A 20,389-nucleotide genomic window follows, 5' to 3' on the forward strand; every position below is an offset into this window, starting at 1 on the left:
CACAGATCAAAGCTTGGCACAGTGTCTCCCACCTCTCCAGAAGTGTCTCTAGCTACTCTCCAGGTCTAGTTGCATAAATATCTCTCCTTATGGGCACAGCCAAGCAAACCAACAAGTAAACCAAGCAAAACAACATTTCTCAGGTTCTTGTAGGCAGGGGCCCATTGGATTAATGGAAAAGGCCAAGCACTGGGGCTGAGACTAAAGGTCTTAGCCTCTGGCAAAATCACAACCTAGTCGTGAAAGGCACAAAAAGCTGGAGGGTTCAAGTGACCATAGTCTCGGACATGCCATTTGTAAGCCTTGCCTGCTTCACCCATCTTTTCAGGAAAACTACATTTTAGGACTCAGTAACCTCCAAAGGCTTCTCGTTAGCCCTACCCACAACAACAGGCTTAGAAGCTACCATAAGCCTTTGTTCAGATAATGACTTCAAAGACTCATAATTCCCATGCCCACAATACACTCTTCTTGATCAACCATTACAACGAGACTCAAAAAGGGGGTCCTTCCACCTGCCTTTTCCTGAGTAAGGGTATTCCTTCCCTCAGTGGTATTTCCTCCAAAACTCCCAGTAGAAAGCAGGAGGCCTTTAGGGAGCTGTTGAGGGTTCCCTGTTCTGCTAATATCTTACAGCCCTTTATTTATTGCACCCTACTTTCCCAGATACAGTGCCAATCTCAGTCCTCACCTTCAGGGAACTCATTATAACAATCCCTTAGATCCATAAAGAGTTGGGTGATGCCAGTGATCAGAGAATAGAGGTTTTCAGGGATGTTTTAAATTCTGAAGGTAGAAGGACTTTTATTGCCCTGATCCATGATGTCCTCAATATAATTTTCTTTCTTTTTTTTTTTTTTTTGCGGGGCAATGGGGGTTAAGTGACTTGCCCAGGGTCACACAGCTAGTAAGTGTAAAGTGTCTGAGGCCGTATTTGAACTCAGGTCCTCCTGAATCCAGGGCCGGTGCTTTATCCACTGTGCCACCTCGCTGCCCCCATCAATATAATTTTCTAATATTCTCCTCAGCCCTAGGCTGACCACCAATGATCTTCCTATTTACCCTGTGTGAAGTGACCAGTTTTGAACTTTGAAGATAATAGCTCTAATTTTTTTTTTAAAGCTATACTCAAAGCTTCTTACAGGAAAGAATGTCATCAAAACTCTGCCCACCTAATATAGTGGTGGGCACTGTGGCTTCTCTCATCATGCCCAGAGTGCCTATTTGTGGGGTAAACTCTATTTTCTCTGACAGCTACTATGGCTGTCCAAATCTTCAACAATCTGCCTGCCCAGGTTTGTAATGGAGTACTGTCAAGGAGGTATCCATGTCTAAAGCCTGATTCCATTCTAGTAGGTGTCTGCCCCAAAGATGAGACCTAACAATATTAAAAAACTGGCTGCTCATAAGAAATGGCGGGGGGCTGAGGCAAGGTTGTATAAATCCAATCCACCAAATCCATCTCTTTAAATATTTTATCCCTTCCTTTGCTGTCCTCCATTAATGGTCATTCAGGGGCCAAGTACACAGAACTTCCCATTTTATCCACCTAAAAAGATACAAAGAGCAATCCCCATCTGGAACCTACAATTGATTCAGCTGACTTTGCAAGAGCAAATCATCTGTAAGTTCTTCCAGCCAAAGGAACTCTGCAATTGACAAAGTCTAAATTGTCCCATTAGATCACACCCTTATTAGTCACTGTTCTAATGATTCAATAGCTTACTGAATAAATTTTTCCTGCAACCTCCCAAGTTCCTTAATGTTAAAAGCCCACCATCTAACTTTTCCGGTAAAGGGTAAGAGGGAGGGAAGGGCAATAGTAATAGGGTAAACCTGAGGCTTTCTTATTACCTGATCTAATTCCCATTCATGATCAACCCAACTGCTATTTCCCTCTTGGTTTCCACAAGGTTAGACATTCTCTAATAAATGTCTAGGCTAATGGTTGTTTTACACCTGTAGCATAATAGTTGGGAGTGGAGATGGGGACCTTAGCAAAGCCTTTTCACTTACATGGTTACCAAATCCATTGCCTTCAAGGCAGTCTTTAGAGATCGAAAGCTCAAGTATCTCTAACTGCCTAATAAAGGACAATTTATTTTTACTCTCTTTGTGTTGGCCAACCAGCCTCTCCAGATCTGTCAATTAACAACCATGGAATACTTTTCATTCCAATCTATTCTCACCTTCCTTATCAAACTTCCATCCCACCAATTCCACAGGGTGAAGAGGAGTTTTTTCCTTACCCCACAGAAAAGGTTCTCCATAAACACCAAACAAAAATTTGGCTACTAGAAATCAGGGCCCTGTATTTGACCACTCCAGCAACCCACTCACCTCTTGTGCAAAAGGAACATAATTTCTACCATACCACCTAACCAACAAATTGTAACTACTCAACCCTCCTAAAATGTGTGAGAGGTATTAACAGGGTTATTTCTTCCTCTAGATATCTGGGCCCAACCAAAACAAATATCCTCTTTACCCCTGGATGGAGGGTTTGTTGACATAAGGAAACAAGAATCCCAAATCCTGATATACTTAGGTCTAGGTAGATAAGATGGTATCCTCAAATGAGGACAGACTGATTTGGTGAGATGGATAAAACTATTATATGTGCATTTTCCCAAACTACCTATGGAAGTCAACTGATCCTGTCTAATAGGGCTTTAATTGTTTTAAAAGAAATTCTTTGGGGTCAGCTAGGTGGCGCAGTGAATAGAGCACCGGCCCTGGAGTCAGGAGTACCTGAGTTCAAATCCAGCCTCAGACACTTAACACTTACTAGCTGTGTGACCCTGGGCAAGTCACTTAACCCCAATTGCCACACTAAAAAAGAAAAAAAGAAAAAAAAGAAATTCTTTGGCTGCAGAGTCTCTTCACAGATAATGAATGCCTTGGGGAGTTTCTAGCTTTATGGTTAGCAGTACACATGATAACTAATGATCTTGAGCTGGCCCAATACTCTTTGAAGGGTGTAAAGCAAAGTATTTAGCTTTCATATACACAGAAATAAGCATTCTGTTTCAGTAGGAATGCAGCTAGGAATCTAGGGCTCTGTCTCATCACTGTGTGACATTGGCCAAGTCATTTATCCTTTTTCGTCCTCAGTTTCTCCTCACTAATGATGGTGATCCAAAGAATGCACCTATGTCTTCTGTTTACCTCGCCAGGCTAGTTAGAAAATAATGGAAACAATATGTATTGTGCTCTCTCACAGGTACTTAAAACTGTTTCTTAAATTAAGTGTTCAAGTTCTTTGGGAAGAAGGCACTGTCAGTTATTATGATAGACAGATGGAATTCCCAGAAAGGCAGAGGACAGGAAAGGGGAGAAGGAGACAAGAGAAATGGGATGGACTTTTGATATTTCTCTGACTTACCAATCCATCTCATCAGAGATGTCAAGATCTGGAGGTACTTGGTCTTCTGAACATCAAAAAAGGTGAAAGGTCCAAGAAGTAGTGTGAACACAGCCTAGGGAAGAAAAACCAGATTAAAGGGGAAAAAAGATCAGTCTGTAAATAATGTTTATGTAGGGAACTATATAATAATAATAATAATGATAGCTAGCATTTATATAGTGTCTACTATATATGTGCCAGGCACTGTGCAAAGTACTTTGATCCTCACGACAACTTCTGAGGTAGGTGCTACTATTATCCCCATTTTACAGATGAGGAAACTGAGACAAGGTTGCTCAAGGTCTTACATCTAGTAATTATCTGAGGCTGGATCTGAACTCAGGTCCTCCTGACTCCAGGCTCAGCATTCTATCCACTGTAAACCTAGCTTCCTTCAACTATCTTGGGAATGTGGTTGATGCCTGACTCAATTTACATCTGGGTTAGTTTAGACTAAGTGAGGTGAAACTATCCTAGACAGATAAATTTCAAGGACCAGTGATAGAATCAGAAATGAAAACTATTTACTTTCCCCATACTTATGAGTTTCTGAGACCACATTCCTAAGCAGACTCAGGGTACCACCAAGAGGATGGTTAAGTCACCTGTGTGTAGAACTCTGTACTAGATCTTAGGGAAAGGAGGATGAAAAGACACAGATGCGCTTACTAGCTGTGTGACCCTGGGCAAGTCACTTAACCCCAATTGCCTCACTAAATTAAAAAAAAAACAAAAAAACAAACAAAAAGACACAGATGATCACTGACCATGAAGAGAGCATACATGCATACATGCATATATACATACATACAAGACTTGGGAACACTTACAAACAATGTATTAAGTACAGATTAATCTAGTATATAAACTGAGTAAATATGTGATGAAGTGACCTGGAAAAAAAATCTTTTATCACTCCTTTTTTTTTTTTTTTTTTGTGAGGCAATTGGGGTTAAATGACTTGCCCAGGGTCACACAGCTAGTAAATGTTAAGTGTCTGAGGCCGGATTTGAACTCAGGTCCTCCTGAATCGAGGGCTGGCGCTCTATGCACTGCGCCACCCAGCTGCCCCGAAAAAAATCTTTTAGCTTAAACAGATGAAGAAGAGACCTGGGGAAGAGCAGCCAGAACTGACCTCCAGGACAAACATCTTCTAGCAGTGGCATTACAGTAGGATGAAGAGAAAAGGAACGAAATATGACAAAAGATTTATGGTGAAAGGAGAAAATAGATTACAGACCTAGATCACCTGGGACAACTAGTTCTCTCTTCTAACAGTTGGGAAAAGTACTTAAATTTTTTTTTTCTCCATTTCCCTTGGAAACTGACCGCTGCAAAACCTGAACTCTCTTTACACAAAAGCTTTGCAGAGTATTGACTTGGGTGTGGAGAAGACTTTCATGCCAAATCTGCTGCTCAGGGCACAGGAGAAGAATTAAGCTGTTAGTTGGAATTAAGATGATGGTTCCATCTCCAATCTGCCACTCAGAAGCTGCTCTTAGCATCAGACCTTATTAACATTTACACCGTGCCATTTTCTCACATTAATGCTAATGATCCCCACCAGAGATGCACCAGACTGGGCTTCTGAAAGCTGAAACGTGGAGAGAGAGGGACAAACTTCTGGGAGCGAGGCTCCAGTCCTGTGATCTCAGTGAATACATTAGAGTGGCTCATCATGGCCCCTGTGACAGGCAGGCGGCTGGCACAATGGGGAGGATGAGCTGTACTACCTTCCCCCACCCCTATCTGCATGGAAGAAGAGGGATGTGGAAGGGAGTGGGGGCGTGGGGACAGCAGGATGTGTGAAGAAGCTGTGACCTCTTATCCAAGTCCATTACTGCTGTGAGAATGAATGACATTAAAGACTAAAGTATTGCTCAAGGAAAAGGCTCTAATTAGGCAGGGCGGATAAGGTCTCTTGGCAGTCACCAGGGATGGGGAGAAAGAACAAATGAGAGCTCTTTTTCACTTGTGGGACTAAGGATCTCTGCCGATTTTGTTCAAGAGGGGGTAAAGCCTAATCACTCAGGTGGAAGTGGGGGTCAGGGAGCTCTGGGAAAAACTTAGGGGACAACTAGGATTTTGAACTTATTCCTGTCTCACCTCATCTCCAGAGTGGGATGCTGAGAATGCGGTCATGCAGGCAGAGTCACCATCTAGATTTCTGTAGCAAGTCTGTATGCAGCACCATCACTAAGTCATTTAGGAAAATTACCACTTCAGGGAAGCTTTCCACTGATGAGTTTCTTTTTGAAGGGTGGGAGAGGAAAGTGACTTGGGGAAGATGAATAAATACAAAGTCATTTGCTACAAATGTTCCCAAAGGACCACAGCACACTAGAAACAACTCCTGGGTCAGTTCCCTAATTCTCTGCTTGACTGGAGGTCAGTCTCACCTTTCTGACCTTCAGTTTCTCTATGTGAGAACTGAAAAGGATATCTGGTACTCATTTTGGTGCTATTAATTCCATGAACGATAGAGCTGTATAGTCTTCTGAATGGCTTAAGTTGGGAGTTGGACAACATTTTTGAAATAGGACAATTAGGACTGTGTAAAATGCAAACACAGAGAAGTTATCCATTTCTGTGTATCACACCCAGGACTTTCTCCATTTAAAGGCACTTCTACTTAGTACTAAATGGTGTGCAAAATCAAGGGTTAACAATATGCTGACTAAGGACACTGCCGAATAGGTCCCGTAGAAGTTCCCAGAGAAGAATGGTGTAGAATGTATTCTGGAGTTAGTCCCAAGTTGAATAGGAGGATAGGGGATTATCTAACAGCACAATCTAGTGAGAAGGAAATGTGGTCAGAGGGCCATTTGGGGAAAATTAAAGGACTAGTTCTGGGATAGGATAGATTCATTCTGAGAAACAATTTATGAAGTCTGGAAAAAGCTGGAAGGTGAGATACCAAGCAGGAGTCCAGTAGGTACTGGGGATTTAAGTAGCAGGGGGTGTGAAGAATGAGAGCAGAACGCAAGACAAAGGAGCAAGAACAAAGCCCAGACTCTGTGAATATGGCTATTGTGTTGCAAGTAGCTGGATGTGGCTTTGATGTGGTCACAATAACCCCTCCACTACTTGCACTACATATTTCTTCATCATCAAACACTTATTGAGTGTTACGAGTAAGGAACTGTGATATGTTTGGGATACAAAGAGATACAGAAGAGATATCCCCCGACTTCTAAAAGTTTATAGTTTAGTTGAGGAGAAAGAACATCTACATGAACTCCTACAGAGTAGTGATTGGTTCATTCTTTGCATTTCTATACCCAGTGCCTAGCACAGGTGCCTGGAAATCAGTTAATCAATCAAATAAACATTTATTAAGTATCTACTATGTGCTAAGCACTGCTGAGTTGATGATACAAAAAGAGGCAAAAGATAGTCCCTGCCCTTGAGGAGCTTACAATCTAATGAGGGGAGGGGAAAACAACAAACAAATATGAACAAATATTGCCTATGTAAATTAGGCAGCTAGGTGGCACAGTGGATAAAGCACGGGCCCTGGATGCAGGATGCAGTTCAAGTTTGGCCTCAGATACTTGACACTTACTAGCTGTGTGACCCTGGGCAAGTCAGTTAACCCTCACTGTCCTGCCCCCCCCCCCAAAAAAAAGTTATTGGGAAAGACTTCCTTGTAGAAGGTAGGATTTCAGTTGGGTCTTAAAGGAATTGAGGGAGATGAGGAGGGAGAACTTTCCAGGAAGGGGGATAGCTAGAGAACATTCCCAGAGCTGGGAGATAGAGTATCTTATTTGTGGAACAACAAATAGACCAGTGTCACTGGATGGAAAAGTATATGTTGGGGGAGGGAGTAGGGTGTAAGAAGACAGAAAAGGTGGGGGTTGGTGGAGACAGGTTATAAAGGATTTTGAATGCCAAAGAGAGCATTTTGAATTCGATCTTGGAATGAGGAAGCCATTTTATTAAGTAAGGGGGTGACATGATCCAACTTTTGCTTCAGAAAAAACATTTTAGTAGCTGAATGGAGAATGGATTAGTGTGGGGGGAGACTTAGGCAGTTAGACCCATCAGCAGGCTATTACAATGGTCCAAGTGTAAGATGATGAGGGTCTGCACTAGAGTGGTGGCAGTGTCAGAGGGAAGAAAGGGGCCTATTTGAGAGATGTTGCAGTGGTAAAACCGACAGGCCTTAATAGACTGGATATGGGAGGGTGAGAAATAGTAAGGAATCCAGACTGACTTCTACAATAATAGGGAAAAGTATCTGTAACAAGATCTTGTTGAGGACACAGTCTAACCATTTAACATTCGAGGCTGGTCAACAGACAGGGCTGGTTTTTGTAACAATTTTAAAATAACTAAGTGCACAGAGTCAAGTACACCACTCATGACCCAACTTTGTCACGGCAAACACACACAGACTGTTAAACACTGGCCCCTTTCAAAGAGCTGATTAGCTCATACATCAGAGGCAACTGAGACCATGCATCAAAGGGAACTGAGACAGAGACAGAGACAGACAAAGGCTGGAGATAATTAAAGAACAGGTGTCTTTTGAAAATTAGCACAAACCAGAATGGAACAGCAGCAACGAAGCAGGCATTCAAAGTGAGAAAGGGCAGAGAACTCAAGAGAGAAGTAAAGGAGTGATGCCACAAAACAAAAAGCTGCCTTGGGTCCTGGGAAGAGGCAGAAGCACTAGCATCTAAATGGAATTAAAAGTTTAGGTCCAGGCTGAGACAAAAGAAATTTATGAATTATATGTATGCTTTCTAGTATCAATGTTCAAAATTGTTTTAATACGTTGTTTTTTCTTGTTTCTTAAATAAGAGCCAGATTACTCTATTAAGTCTCCTAGGTAAGCGCATACAATGTTACAAAATAGCTCCTAAAACAATTTCCTATCTCCCAAATGGTATCATCAGGTCAAATTTACTTAGAAAGAAAAATTTTCTGGTTATAATAAAATCTTCAAATTGGTCATCAATAATAAGCTAGATCCTACTACCTGCCTATCGATCTATAGATATTGGCAGCCTGGAGATCCTCCCACCTTCCTGGATCAATGGACATCCAAGGATCAAGAAAAATGTTTGCAAGGGTTTTTATTAAGGTAATTCATATGGCACCAGGAGATTCTTCTTTTTTAGAGGAGGAGGTAAGGGCGGGAGTGATGCTGGTCACTGTACCTATGATTTAATTGTTCCTAGTGAGGAACTTTCTCTACCAATGTTTCAGTTTCTAATGTTGGAGAGCTGAGGTGTTAAATCACTTATCCAGGGTCACACATCCAGTATATGGCAGAAGCAGGGCTTGAACCCAGGCTATGTTCCTTCTTGTATACTATTCATAATGGAATATGCATTATGTTCACTTGAATATAAGTAGCAAGAAGATGGGGCTGACAGGAAGAAGGCCTGACCTCCTCATTCCTTCCAATCCTAGAATTTAAGGGCAGTAAACAGACTTCTGTTCTTAAGATAAATCTGATCCATTGACCTGCTGAAGATGTGAAGAGCTATTTTTTCAGGAAGAGCAAAGGGTATATAGTCTGTGTTTGAAAGATGTGGGAGAGAGAGAGAAAAATCTTAAATAGCCTAGTCTGGGCTAAATACTGAGATATTTCCAACAGGATAACACCTTTGTTCAGAAAGCCACAAATAGAAATGAAAAAGTCGCTGTAGCCAGATTAATACTCATTTTAAAAGGATGTTAATGTAGACAAGGAATGAATTGTTAATAAAGTTCCATTCACCTCCTAGGAATAGTATGAACAGACCCCATTTTATGCAATAACACCTAGTAACATCATAACCTCTTAATAGGAAAACTAATAACATGTTACTAGGGGCAGAAGAAACAGTGTAGAATAGTTAAAAGCATGCTAGACCTGTAATCAGGAGACACCTTCGTTATTGTTTTAGCCCTGACACAGGTTCTTCTGACACTTATTTGCCATGTGACCCTAACAAGGAACTAACCACTCCTATACTCAGTTTCCCCAGATGCAAAATGGAGATAATAATATTGTTTAATGTCATGAGAAAAGCATCTTGTAAACCTCAAAGTGTTACATAAAAGTCAGTTACTATTAGGGGAGAATGGGGAATAACTTAAATCAAGATGATCTGGCTCATACAAGATTTATAATGAGCTTTATTTGCTACCTAGTTACATCTTATACAGTTTTGTGTCAATCAGTGTTATAACTGGAAGGATTCAATGTACATGGTTCTTCCTTTCTTAATCTTTTTTTATGTAATAGATGTTTAAGAGTGGAGATAGAGTATATTCTTTGTTGAACTGCTCCAAAGAGAAAAATTGTTTGGGTTTAAGCATGACTTTCCAGTAAGTTTGAAACTATTCAATCCTAATTCTACTAACCTGCCCAGTGTTATTTCCTCACTATTCTCCGACATATAACTAATTTTCTTTTTAGTTAGGTATTTCCCCGCAGTCTTCTGTAAGCTAAATCCTACTTTGTCCATGCTGCTTTCCTCAATCTGGATTGACTGTCTCTTCACAAAATTTGACCTTTCCTTTCAGGCCCAGCTCAAATTCCTACTGGCTCAATATTTTTCCCAACTACCTTAACCCCTAGTGAATTTCAAATCCCTACCACCGTACTTAACAGGTGATCTTTGTTTCTTGTGTCAGTTGCAATTCCCCAGCTAAACACCAAGGGGCCTTTCTCAAAGCTCTTAACACAATCTGGGCACAGTATATACTTATTTCTAGGTTGTTTTAATGGAAAGAGTGCCTAACTAACTAGTGTTAGTTCCAGAGAGGGAAAGGTGACAGGATTCCAATTCTGCTAATTTGTTAGATTCCTTTTTTGGAGTCGATTCTGCTATTTATTGTTTCTACTTTAATGAAACAAAGGCAACTTGTCACTTGCCAGGTGTGGAGAGTACTCCACAGTACCTGACAATAGCTAATTGTAAAATGGAAGAACAACTACTACAAAGCAACAAAGACTAAACGTTGTAAAATTACTAAGAACAAGCTTTGCCTCAGAGAAGAGCTATGAGAAGATACCCACCCCCTCAGTATTCTCCTCTGTTGCAGACAATAGGGTCCATAGATGAGGAACACAGTATGACATGAGCTTTTTTTAAAATGTCAATTGACTTGGAATTGTTTCCCATTCTTTTTATTTAAAAAAAGTTATTTGTTACAAGGGCTAGCTCTCTGAAAGGGGAGAGATGGAAGAATATACAGAGGGAAATCTAAATCAGAAATGGTACCTAAAATAGTTCACTATACTGATGCAGAAAAGGCCATTTTCACAACGAAGCAAAAATTGAAGAGGCTGAATGACCACTTATTAGGGATTCCTTTCAGACAGAACTTGGACTAAATGACTCCCGGAGTCCCTTCTCACAATCAGATTCTGTGATTTTCCAGAAAAAATTTTGAAGCTAGCATGTTTTTAAAAATAATTTAAAAAAACCAACAACAAACGAAATCTGGTTTTATGCACTTTTCTCCTATGAAGATAAATTTGTTTGAAAAGGGCTTGGGGAACCTTGGGGGATGATCAGGACTATGCTGCCTGTCATCAGTTCTCAGAGAGTCAGTCCTAGTGCATTTTTCTCCTCCACCCCAATTCACCTGGTGGTGTTCTCAGCCCTGTGGACTAAAGCTTCCACACCATAATCCCAAATTGTCTTCTGCTTATAAGAGGTCCTTACAAATCTCTTTATCATTTGCAGCAAGTGATGAATGTTTCCCAAACACTGTCATAAGTTGTTTAAAACACTAGTTCCCCCAAAAGCTCTTGGGCTCTCTCAAGGAATGATGACCTCCTCTCTTCCAGGATAAGCCAGAGTTGCTTACAACATTCAAGTTCTGAAACAGTTCAGTAACACCACTCATTCTCTTCTTTCTCCTCTCTACCCTCTTCAAAAGAGAAAAACAGCAGAAAGAGGGAAAAGTGGGCATATACCCATCTTGCAAGGGACAGAAGGAAGTAGAGAGAAAGAACATCTGTTATACAGATGGACATGGGATGCAGGAGTGGGGGCAGCAGGATTTTCAGTTTCACTCTGTGCCCTTGCCATGTTACCCTCTGTATGAAAGCTAGTGAACAGAGAAGGGTAGACAGCTAATGGTCTTTTTAAAAAGAAGACTAAAAGAAGGATAGCTCCTTCCTAGCACTGGCCGTGAGGTGAGAAAAAGAACAGAAAAGGCAGTCAGGGCACTCCAGAGTTGGGCGAGATGGGGATGGTTATGGAGTGTTTCTTCAACATCGAAGGCAGGAAAAGCTGGGAACTTACTGCAAAGGAACTGAAGGTAGTGGCTCATGAACTACCCTGGGCCCAGCAGGCTGGCTAAATTGCTACTTGGGTAGTTCTCAAAGCATGGGCTTATTGATTTTCCCCTAAAAACATTTTCCCCTCACCTTTTACACTATAGTGAGTCAAGGCTCCTAAGAGCCAAGAATTCAACTCTCAGCAGCTTTCTGTCCTCTCCAGCTGTGAGTTCCTGGGGTTTGTACATAAAAGGCAGGCAGATTCCCACAGAGCCTTCTTGTTACAGGGCTGGAACTCAAATTTCTCTGTTATTTCTAGCTGGTGTGGCACCAGCTTCTCCAAGTGGTGAATGGGGCTTGTGCTGATTCTTTCCCCATAAATATACTGGGATATACTATAAAGCTATTTACTATACATATGAGCCTCCTGCAAATATGAAAAAGCAAGCCTGGGTCTAGCAGGTACACAATATAACACACTGTTCATTCACAATTGGTGGGCTCTCTAAACTAGCATCAGGAAGTGATTCGAAAACTACTTTCAAGCTCATGAAGTGATGCAGAAAGTTCAACTCAAGGCTACTGAAGCCATTCTTGATGGGAGATGGATAATATGAGTTAGCTAGAGCTAAAGAATAACCCAAATGGGGGCAGCTAGGTGGCGCAGTGGATAGAGCACTGGCCCTGGATTCAGGAAGACCTGAGTTCAAATCCAGCCTCAGACACTTAACACTTACTAGCTGTGTGACCCTGGGCAAGTCACTTAACCCCAATTGCCTCACTAAAAAACAATAAATAAATAAAATTAAAAAAAAATAAAAAAAAAGAATAACCCAAATGATTGTTTTCCCTGAATTAAACATTTTAAAGGATTTCATTTTCATTTCCTAGAAACTTGCATGTCTCTCTGGTTCATAATTTGTGATTCTTATGGGATTTTCTAGTCTAAAATGATTTAAAAGGAGAAAGCGACCAAGTAATTGCAAATTCACAATTGGAATAGTTTGGCTCTCCTTTTATCTTTAATTCTATTACTAAATTATGTTAAGTAATGCTAAATAAATATTTTTCAGTTCTTACAGTATTAGTCAAAAAGCATTTAATAAGGGCCTATTATGTTCTAGACCCTGTGGATACAAAGACAAAAATGAAACAGTTTCTACTTTCGTTTGGTTTTTTTGTTTGTTTTTTGTGAGGCAATTGGGGTTAAGTGACTTGCCAAGGGTCACACAGCTAGTAAGTGTTAAGTGTCTGAGATCGGATTTGAACTCAGGTCCTCCCGACTCCAGGGCTGGTGCTTTATCCACTGCGCCACCTAGCTGCCCCAACAGTTCCTACTTTCAAGAAGCTCACTTGTATTCTACTGAGAAGACAACATGTACATATATACACGAATATAAAACAAATACAAGTGATAAGGGCCTTTACCAAGATGGTAGCCATGTGAATAGTGATGCCTCCACTAAAGTCCTCTCCAATATGACCTCATGGTATGGAGATAACTGACTATGCCAATGAACACATGCTTTTGTAAGATCTACCAGACTATTGTCCGGCCACTATTCAAAGATAAGACTAGTTAGTTCAGAGGCTTATCATCAGAAGGTTGGTCAAAATGGTAATCAACAGAATAAAAGGGTTTCAAGATCAGCACTGGTGAAGTGAATAACCATTCACTCAGAAATTTAGAAAGCATTTATTGCATGTGGAGTAATGTGCTAAGCACTAAGGGTTTAGAAGCTCTTACTTATATGGAGTTTATATTATAGTGGATGTAGAGTAGCACAAATTTAGATCACTATAATGCCAAACATAATAGAATAAAGGCATTTTTAAAGTGCAAATGTGTCCAAAAGAGAAAGTTGATTTGAAAGAAAAAGAAAAGATTTGTGGAAGAAGGTAACATCTAAATCAGGCTTTAAAGAAAAGGTGAGAACTCAAAAGGCAAAAAAGAGAAAGAACATTTCAGGAAAAGGAAATAACAAGAACAAAGGCAAGGATGTGGTAAGATATATAGTACTTTCTGAAACAGAGTTAGCCAGTTTGGTCTAGTTAAGACTATGCCTGAACAAATGATGAATGCTGGAGAGGATGTGAAAAAACTAGGATACTAAAGCATTGTTTGGTGGAATTGTGAAATGATATAACCATTCTGGAGAGCAATATGGAACAATGTCCGAAAGGCAATCAAACTGTGCATACCTTTTCTTTTCTTTCTTTTTTTTGTGTGCATACTTTTGTAATACCACTACTAGTTGTATATACCAAAGATATCATAAAAAAAGAACCCCCATGTCCAAAATTATTTTATAGCAGCTCTTTTTGTGGTGGCAAAGAATTGGAAATTGAAGGAATGCCCATCAGTTGAGGAATGGCTAAACAAGTTGTGGTATATGAATATAATGGAATACTATTGTGCTGTGAGAAAGGAGGAGCAGGATGACTGCAGAAAAACCTGGAAAGACTTACATGCACTGAAGCATGGGTCAGGAAAACATGAGCAGAACCAGGAGAACATTGTACACAGTATCAGCAACACTATGCAATGAGCAACTATGATTGACTTAGTTCTTCTCAGCAATATAATGATCTAAGACAAGTTCAAAAGATTCGTGATGGAAAATGCTATTCACATACAGAGAAAGAACTGATGGAGTCTGAATATAGATTGAATCATAGTATTTTCACTTTATTTTTTCATGTTTTTTTCCTTTTATTCTGTTTCTTCTTTTACAACATAACTAGTATGGATATATGTTTTACATGATTGCACATATATAACCTATATCAAAATGCTTACTATCTTAGGGAGTGGGAAGAGGAAGGAGAAAATTTGGAATTCAAAATTTCATATAAATTTTTATATAATTTTATATAAAAATGGATGTTATAGTTTCATATTTAAAATGTTAAAATTGTTTTTACATGTAATTGGAAAAAAAATAAAATACTATCTATTGGAGGGGAAAAAAAGAGTATGCCTAAAGTATGATATGAGATGAAAGAATGAATAAGCATTAAGTATTTACTACATACCAAACACTGTCTAAACACTGTGAATACAAATATAAAAGTGGATTCAAATCCTGATCTCATAGAGCATGCATTCTAAGGGGGAAGACAACATATATAAGAGAATAGGTAGCCAGAGATTAAAAAAAAACCATATAGATTATGAATGAAGCCATGAAGGACTAGATCCAACATGCTGGCTATCTTGCCAAGCCTTCTATCATCTGGAAATTCAACAAGCTAGCAATCTATGTTTTCATCAATCAGCCAAACATTTATTAATTGCCTGTTACATGCCAAACAGTTTCCCCAGGTGCTGGGAAACAAAGACAAAAATGATTCCAGTTGAGAAAGTCCATAGCAGCAACATGGCAAAGCAGCAAGAAATACAGAGAGCTCATTGCCACCTTCACCCAAACGACTGCAAGAGATAGGAGGGTGGTAATAAGGACCTGTATTAGGGTGGTAGCAATGGGAACCAAGAGGAGGGAATAGATATGAAAGATCTAGAGGTAAAATCAAAAGATTTTGGTAACTGAATTGTATATAAGGTGAAGGAGAAAGAAGCATCAACAATAATCCCATGGTTATGAACATGGGTGAACAGTGGTGCCACAGGCAGTAACCGTGAGATCAAAGAAACAGGTTTGAAGGAAAGGTAATGCATTCAGTCTTGGACATGATGAATTTGAGGAACCAGTGGAACCACTCAAGAGTTCTCCTGAAGGCAGCTGGAGATGTCGGGCTGGAGCTCAGAAGAGAAGTCAGGGCTAAAGATACAGATTTGGGAGGCATCTGCATAGAGGTGTTGTTGAAGTCATAAGATTGCCAAGGCAGATTACATAGGAAGAGAGGAAAGGAGAAGACAAGGCTAAAAACACACCATTGATATGAAATGTCCACACTAATGAAACCACAGATCCTGAAGTACTAATATTAAGTACAATACATAATTCTACCAGAAGCTGAGAATGGGTTATGTTCATGTTCTACTGAAGTCGAAAAAGATCTCTCAGAGCTAAAGAACTTTTGGCTAATATTCTTTTAACAATTCTATTACTTCTACTTAGACAACTCTACAACAAATTGGATTTAGGCAATGCCCCCAGCAAGCAAATGTGAAGTATTTTTTAACATGAAGAAAATGGTTTTGAAAGGAAAGCTAAACAGGTAAATATATCTGTGGTTTCTCTGAAACACATAATCCAGTGGACTATCCAAACCTTTGTGTCCTAGATTTGTGATATGATGCATGATGCCACCTAATATATCCCATTTTATCACAACTGTATATGTGGTTTTTTCATTGAGAACTGATCAATAAAGATTTCTTAGAAATGACAATGAAATAGTTTTCTGCAGTATTTCTGTGTCTAATGAACATATCAACTTAAAAAAACCAACTCTAGTGATAGAGAAAAAACATAGAGAGAAAACATGAAATTTTATATTCATGAACTATGGAGTATGTTGTAAAATAATGGCACTGCTATTTGCGAGGGCAATGGAGGTGATTTCTTAATATATTATAAGGACAGTTGACCTAATCATAATATAGGGCACTAACATCTTCTCACCTACTAATCATCAAAAACATTGTTCATTTGGTGGAGGTAGAGTAAATGAAGACAATTATTGGATCAAATCTTTTCTTTCAAAGTCAACATAGAGAAGATAAAAAAACGAGAATCAATGACTACAACCACTTTGGAGGGTGGGTATTATTTCAGGATGAGAAGACAACATGGCTACTTCATTAATCAAGGTTATTATCCTGTGCCATTCTTTAGCATGCAAAACAATACAAGTCTCTTCTGAATGTCAGTTGTAAAATCATAAAATGTCTAAAGCTAACATCATAAAGGAGAGAATAGTCACAAAATCATCAGTGGGAGTCAGACGATATCCCAAAGCTAAAGATTATAGCATAGAGAAAACTCTAATGCGACCATGTGTTTAGAAGAGCCAGAGAGTGGATGCATATGAGTGAGTGAGTGAAAGAGAGAGCAAGAACGAGAGAGCGCGCGCAATATGGAATGAGAATATGAATGAAATAAGCAGCAGGAGTTGGTGGTGCAGTGAATAGAGTGCTGGGCCTAGAATCAGGAAAACATGAATTTAAATCTGGACTCAGACACTTGTTGTGTGACCCTGGGCAACTAATTTAACTTCTGCCTCTGTTTTCTCATCTATAAAATGTGGATAACAATAGCATCCACCTCTCAGGGTTGTTGTGTGGATCAACTATAGAGTAACTGTAAAGTGCTTAGCCCAGTAACTGACATACAACAAGCAATATAAAAATGTTAAATGTTATCATCATCACCACCATCATCATTGATAATAATTTAAAAGTAGCTAAAAATCAGAGTCTAAGATGACTGAACGGGTTATTTCAGTTAATAATGCTGTCATTCTAGCTGAAAGGCAAAAAAAAAAATAGTTGTAAAACCCTTACAGCACGTTTGGATTTTCCCATGTTTATCTAATCACATGGACTGCCACAAAAGTGTACAAACCCTTTGATCATAAGCTAGTTGGCCTAGCCAGCCACTGAAATTTCTGAAGGACTGCATTACTTGTGTATAGTGGCCAGAACTGAGGATATTCTTTCTAGTGAGGGTACAATCTGACAGAAATGAGTCCAAGAGAAGACTCCAGGCAGAAACCAAAGAAAGGGATGATTACTCTGATGCTGCCTCTGTAGGCAGGTGCTGAAGTGGATGAGAACTCCCAGGTTACAGGGGGCTTCCCAGGACCTCTCAAGACAAAAGTACAGTTTTGATAAATCCAGTCACAATGACACTTCCTAGGAAATGGCAGGTTCTGTTCATTTGTGATGTTTGCCTAAGAAAATGAGGGAGGGAAGGAGAAGCCTCTTTGAATGGAGCTGAGGGAAACAACTGTTTGAATATGGCTGTCAGTAAAGTGGCAGTTCTGATGTGGGCTGAGAGTTCCCAGGACTGCTCAGAGCTAGTTTTCAGAGTCTGAATGAAGGCTATATAGAGATGGAAGGCCTGGCTGCAGGATAGTCAACAATCAGCAGAGCATCACCCAGCAACTCCTGAGGAATCTGGGTTACACCTATTGGGCTCCCCAGAGATACAGGCCTGTCAACATGGCAGTAGTTGAGGTCACTTGGCAGGTGGCTCTTGGGTTTAATGTTGAGTTTCTCCACTAAATGTGATGACAGCAAAGCAACTCTTGACTAATTTGACAGTTACAGATATCCCCAGGTCTCTTGAAAGCCTCAACTTCTTATCTAACTACAGCTGGGATTGGGAACAGTCCTAGGGAGAGGAGCCAGAAGTGCTCTGAATTCAATCAATTGCTTTTGACTGACTTCCTTCCTTCTCCTTTCTTGCCCTTCCTACTCCATTCTCCACCCCCTCCTCCCTTCCCAACAACCACAGATATCTAATCTATTCCCACAGAAAAACAAAAGCATTTCCTAAAAGATAAATGGTCAGGGTATATGAATTGTTTTCAAAATATTTATAAACTACAAATGAACCCATGAAAATAGGCTCTCGAGATAGCACTTATTGTAAGAGAAATACAAATTAAAACAACTCTGGGGTTTCACCTTGTTTCATGTAAATGAACAGATTTTAAAAGAGAGGAACAATCAAATATTGAAAGGGCAGTAGGAAGACAAGTACACCAATGTACTTTTCTGAAGTGGCCCAATCATTCTAAATTTCAATTTGGAATTGTGTAAGAAAACTTTCTAAATTATCCTACTACTAGGCCTATACCTCAAGGAAGGAAAAAGTCAGAACCAGAATCAAAGGTTCAAAAGAGTATGTATGTATGTGTATGAAATTTATATAAAATAATGTTACATATAAATATATATGTTTGTTTTTTTGTTTTGTGTAGGGCAATGGGGGTTAAGTGACTTGCCCAAGGTCACACAGCTAGTAAGTGTCAAATGTCTGAGGCTGAATTTGAACTCAGGTACTCCTGAATCCAGGGCTGGTGCTTTATCCACTGCACCACCTAGCTGCCCCCGTATGTATGTATGTATGTATATATGTGTGTGTGTGTGTGTGTGTGTGTGTATGTGTATATGTATATGTATATGTATATGTATATGTATATGTATATGTATAGTGACATTCTTTAGTAGTAAGAAACTGGAAATAAAGTGAGTTCCTATTGATTGGGATGGTTAAAAAAATTATGGTATATGAATGTAATGGAATATTATTGTGCACTAAGAAATAATGAAGAGGATTTCAAAGAAACACTAAAGAGTTGCATAAACTGATGCAAAGAAAAACAAGTAGAACCAAGAGACTAATACACATAAATACAACAAGGAAAGATCACTAAAAGAAAGTTACTCTCTGAGTAAAAGAAAAACCAGTGGAGGCCTGTTACTGGAGAAGAGAATAATAAAATATTCCTCCTTCCATTGGACTAACAGAACAGTGCTTCTGAATAGATATTTTGCTTAACTGTTTTTGTCATGGGGGGTGTTCAAGCTGGAAGGGAGAAATGACTGAGATATAAAGATGAAAGACATCAATAAGACTTTTTTTTTCAATGTAGAATACATGACTGCAATAGATTGAAGTTTCTTCTTCCTTCCAATGACACCAATTTTTATTTATCCTCATGAAAGTCCTATAAGAGAAATAGTATCTTTCCCTTATTTAATAGATGGGAAAGCAGAACACACAATAAGGCCAAATAATTTACCCTACGTAATACAGCCTCAGCTGGCATTACAGCTAAAATCTGGGCCTCAACTCCCACTAGAATTGACTGTCTTACATTTTCCTTGAAATCTTTGTGAAAGGGGGCTACATAGGTAGCCAAATGTCATCAGATCACTCAAATGTCCCTTGGTACAGAGCCCTTAGGACAGGGTTAACAGAGCTGACACAAATGATTTGGTGTTGCAATGTATAGGCTGGTAAATATTTACATCCCTACAGACAACTCTTAAGAGAAATAAGATTGGGACATCTAGGTGGCACAGAGGATATAGCACTGGCCCTAGATTCAGGAGGACCTGAGTTCAAATCCGGCCTCAAACACTTGACACTTATTAGCTGTGTGACCCTAGGCAAGTCACTTAACCCTCACTGCCCTGCAAAAACAAACAAACAAAAAGAGAAATAAGATTGAGAGAAATGGAACAAATTGCATATTCTAAGGAGCATGTGTCTTTCCTGAGCTCACACACTAGCGCCCAGTAGCATGTGATCAGCACCACTGAGTAGTGTACATATTCGCACCACAATCTCTTCTCCATCTCAGTCTCTGGAAGCCTGACATACCACAAACCTGGTGTCTGTATCACTATCTAAATGCTTCAGCTTAGGGAATGGTCAGGTGGTGACAGTGTTGCAACTGGGGGTGAGAGAACAGTTCTGTCCCTGAAATAGAACCCTTATTCCCAACCACCACATCTACAAACTTCAGTCCTTCCCAGGAGCCACTGAAATGCTAGCACTTGGACCTGTTATCACTGCAGGGAAGCTTCTGCCCTCCTGAGGTTTTTTATTATATTGCCTAAGAACCCAAAGAAAAGTCCCCTCTTATCTGTCATCAAGGTTTGTTTCCTTGGTAGGGTAAGGGGAAGAGGATGGCAGGGAGGGAAAGATTCCATAATCTTGCTCCCGGATCAGTTATTCTATGGCTGATGAGAAAAAAGACAGATGGCATGATGCCAAAGCTGTGGGGAAAGGGGTAGGTGGGAAAAACTAGGCATAGTGGCATTCACTTGT

At 39.8% G+C, this 20,389-nt stretch overlaps 1 protein-coding gene across 6 annotated transcripts in view; it reads right to left on the reverse strand.

The window, feature by feature from the left end:
- The window catches only part of TMEM104 (transmembrane protein 104), an 80,978-nt gene that overhangs the window by 25,083 nt on the left and 35,506 nt on the right, over window positions 1-20,389 (reverse strand). For all 6 annotated transcript variants that reach the window (XM_043964136.1, XM_043964140.1, XM_043964137.1 and 3 more), the window contains exon 9: window positions 3,386-3,479. In XM_043964136.1, the coding sequence (XP_043820071.1) occupies window positions 3,386-3,479 (94 nt within the window). The remainder of the gene's footprint in view (window positions 1-3,385; window positions 3,480-20,389) is intronic.

Source organism: Dromiciops gliroides, chromosome 4 (genome assembly GCF_019393635.1).
Source record: "Dromiciops gliroides isolate mDroGli1 chromosome 4, mDroGli1.pri, whole genome shotgun sequence".
Taxonomy (NCBI): domain Eukaryota; kingdom Metazoa; phylum Chordata; class Mammalia; order Microbiotheria; family Microbiotheriidae; genus Dromiciops; species Dromiciops gliroides.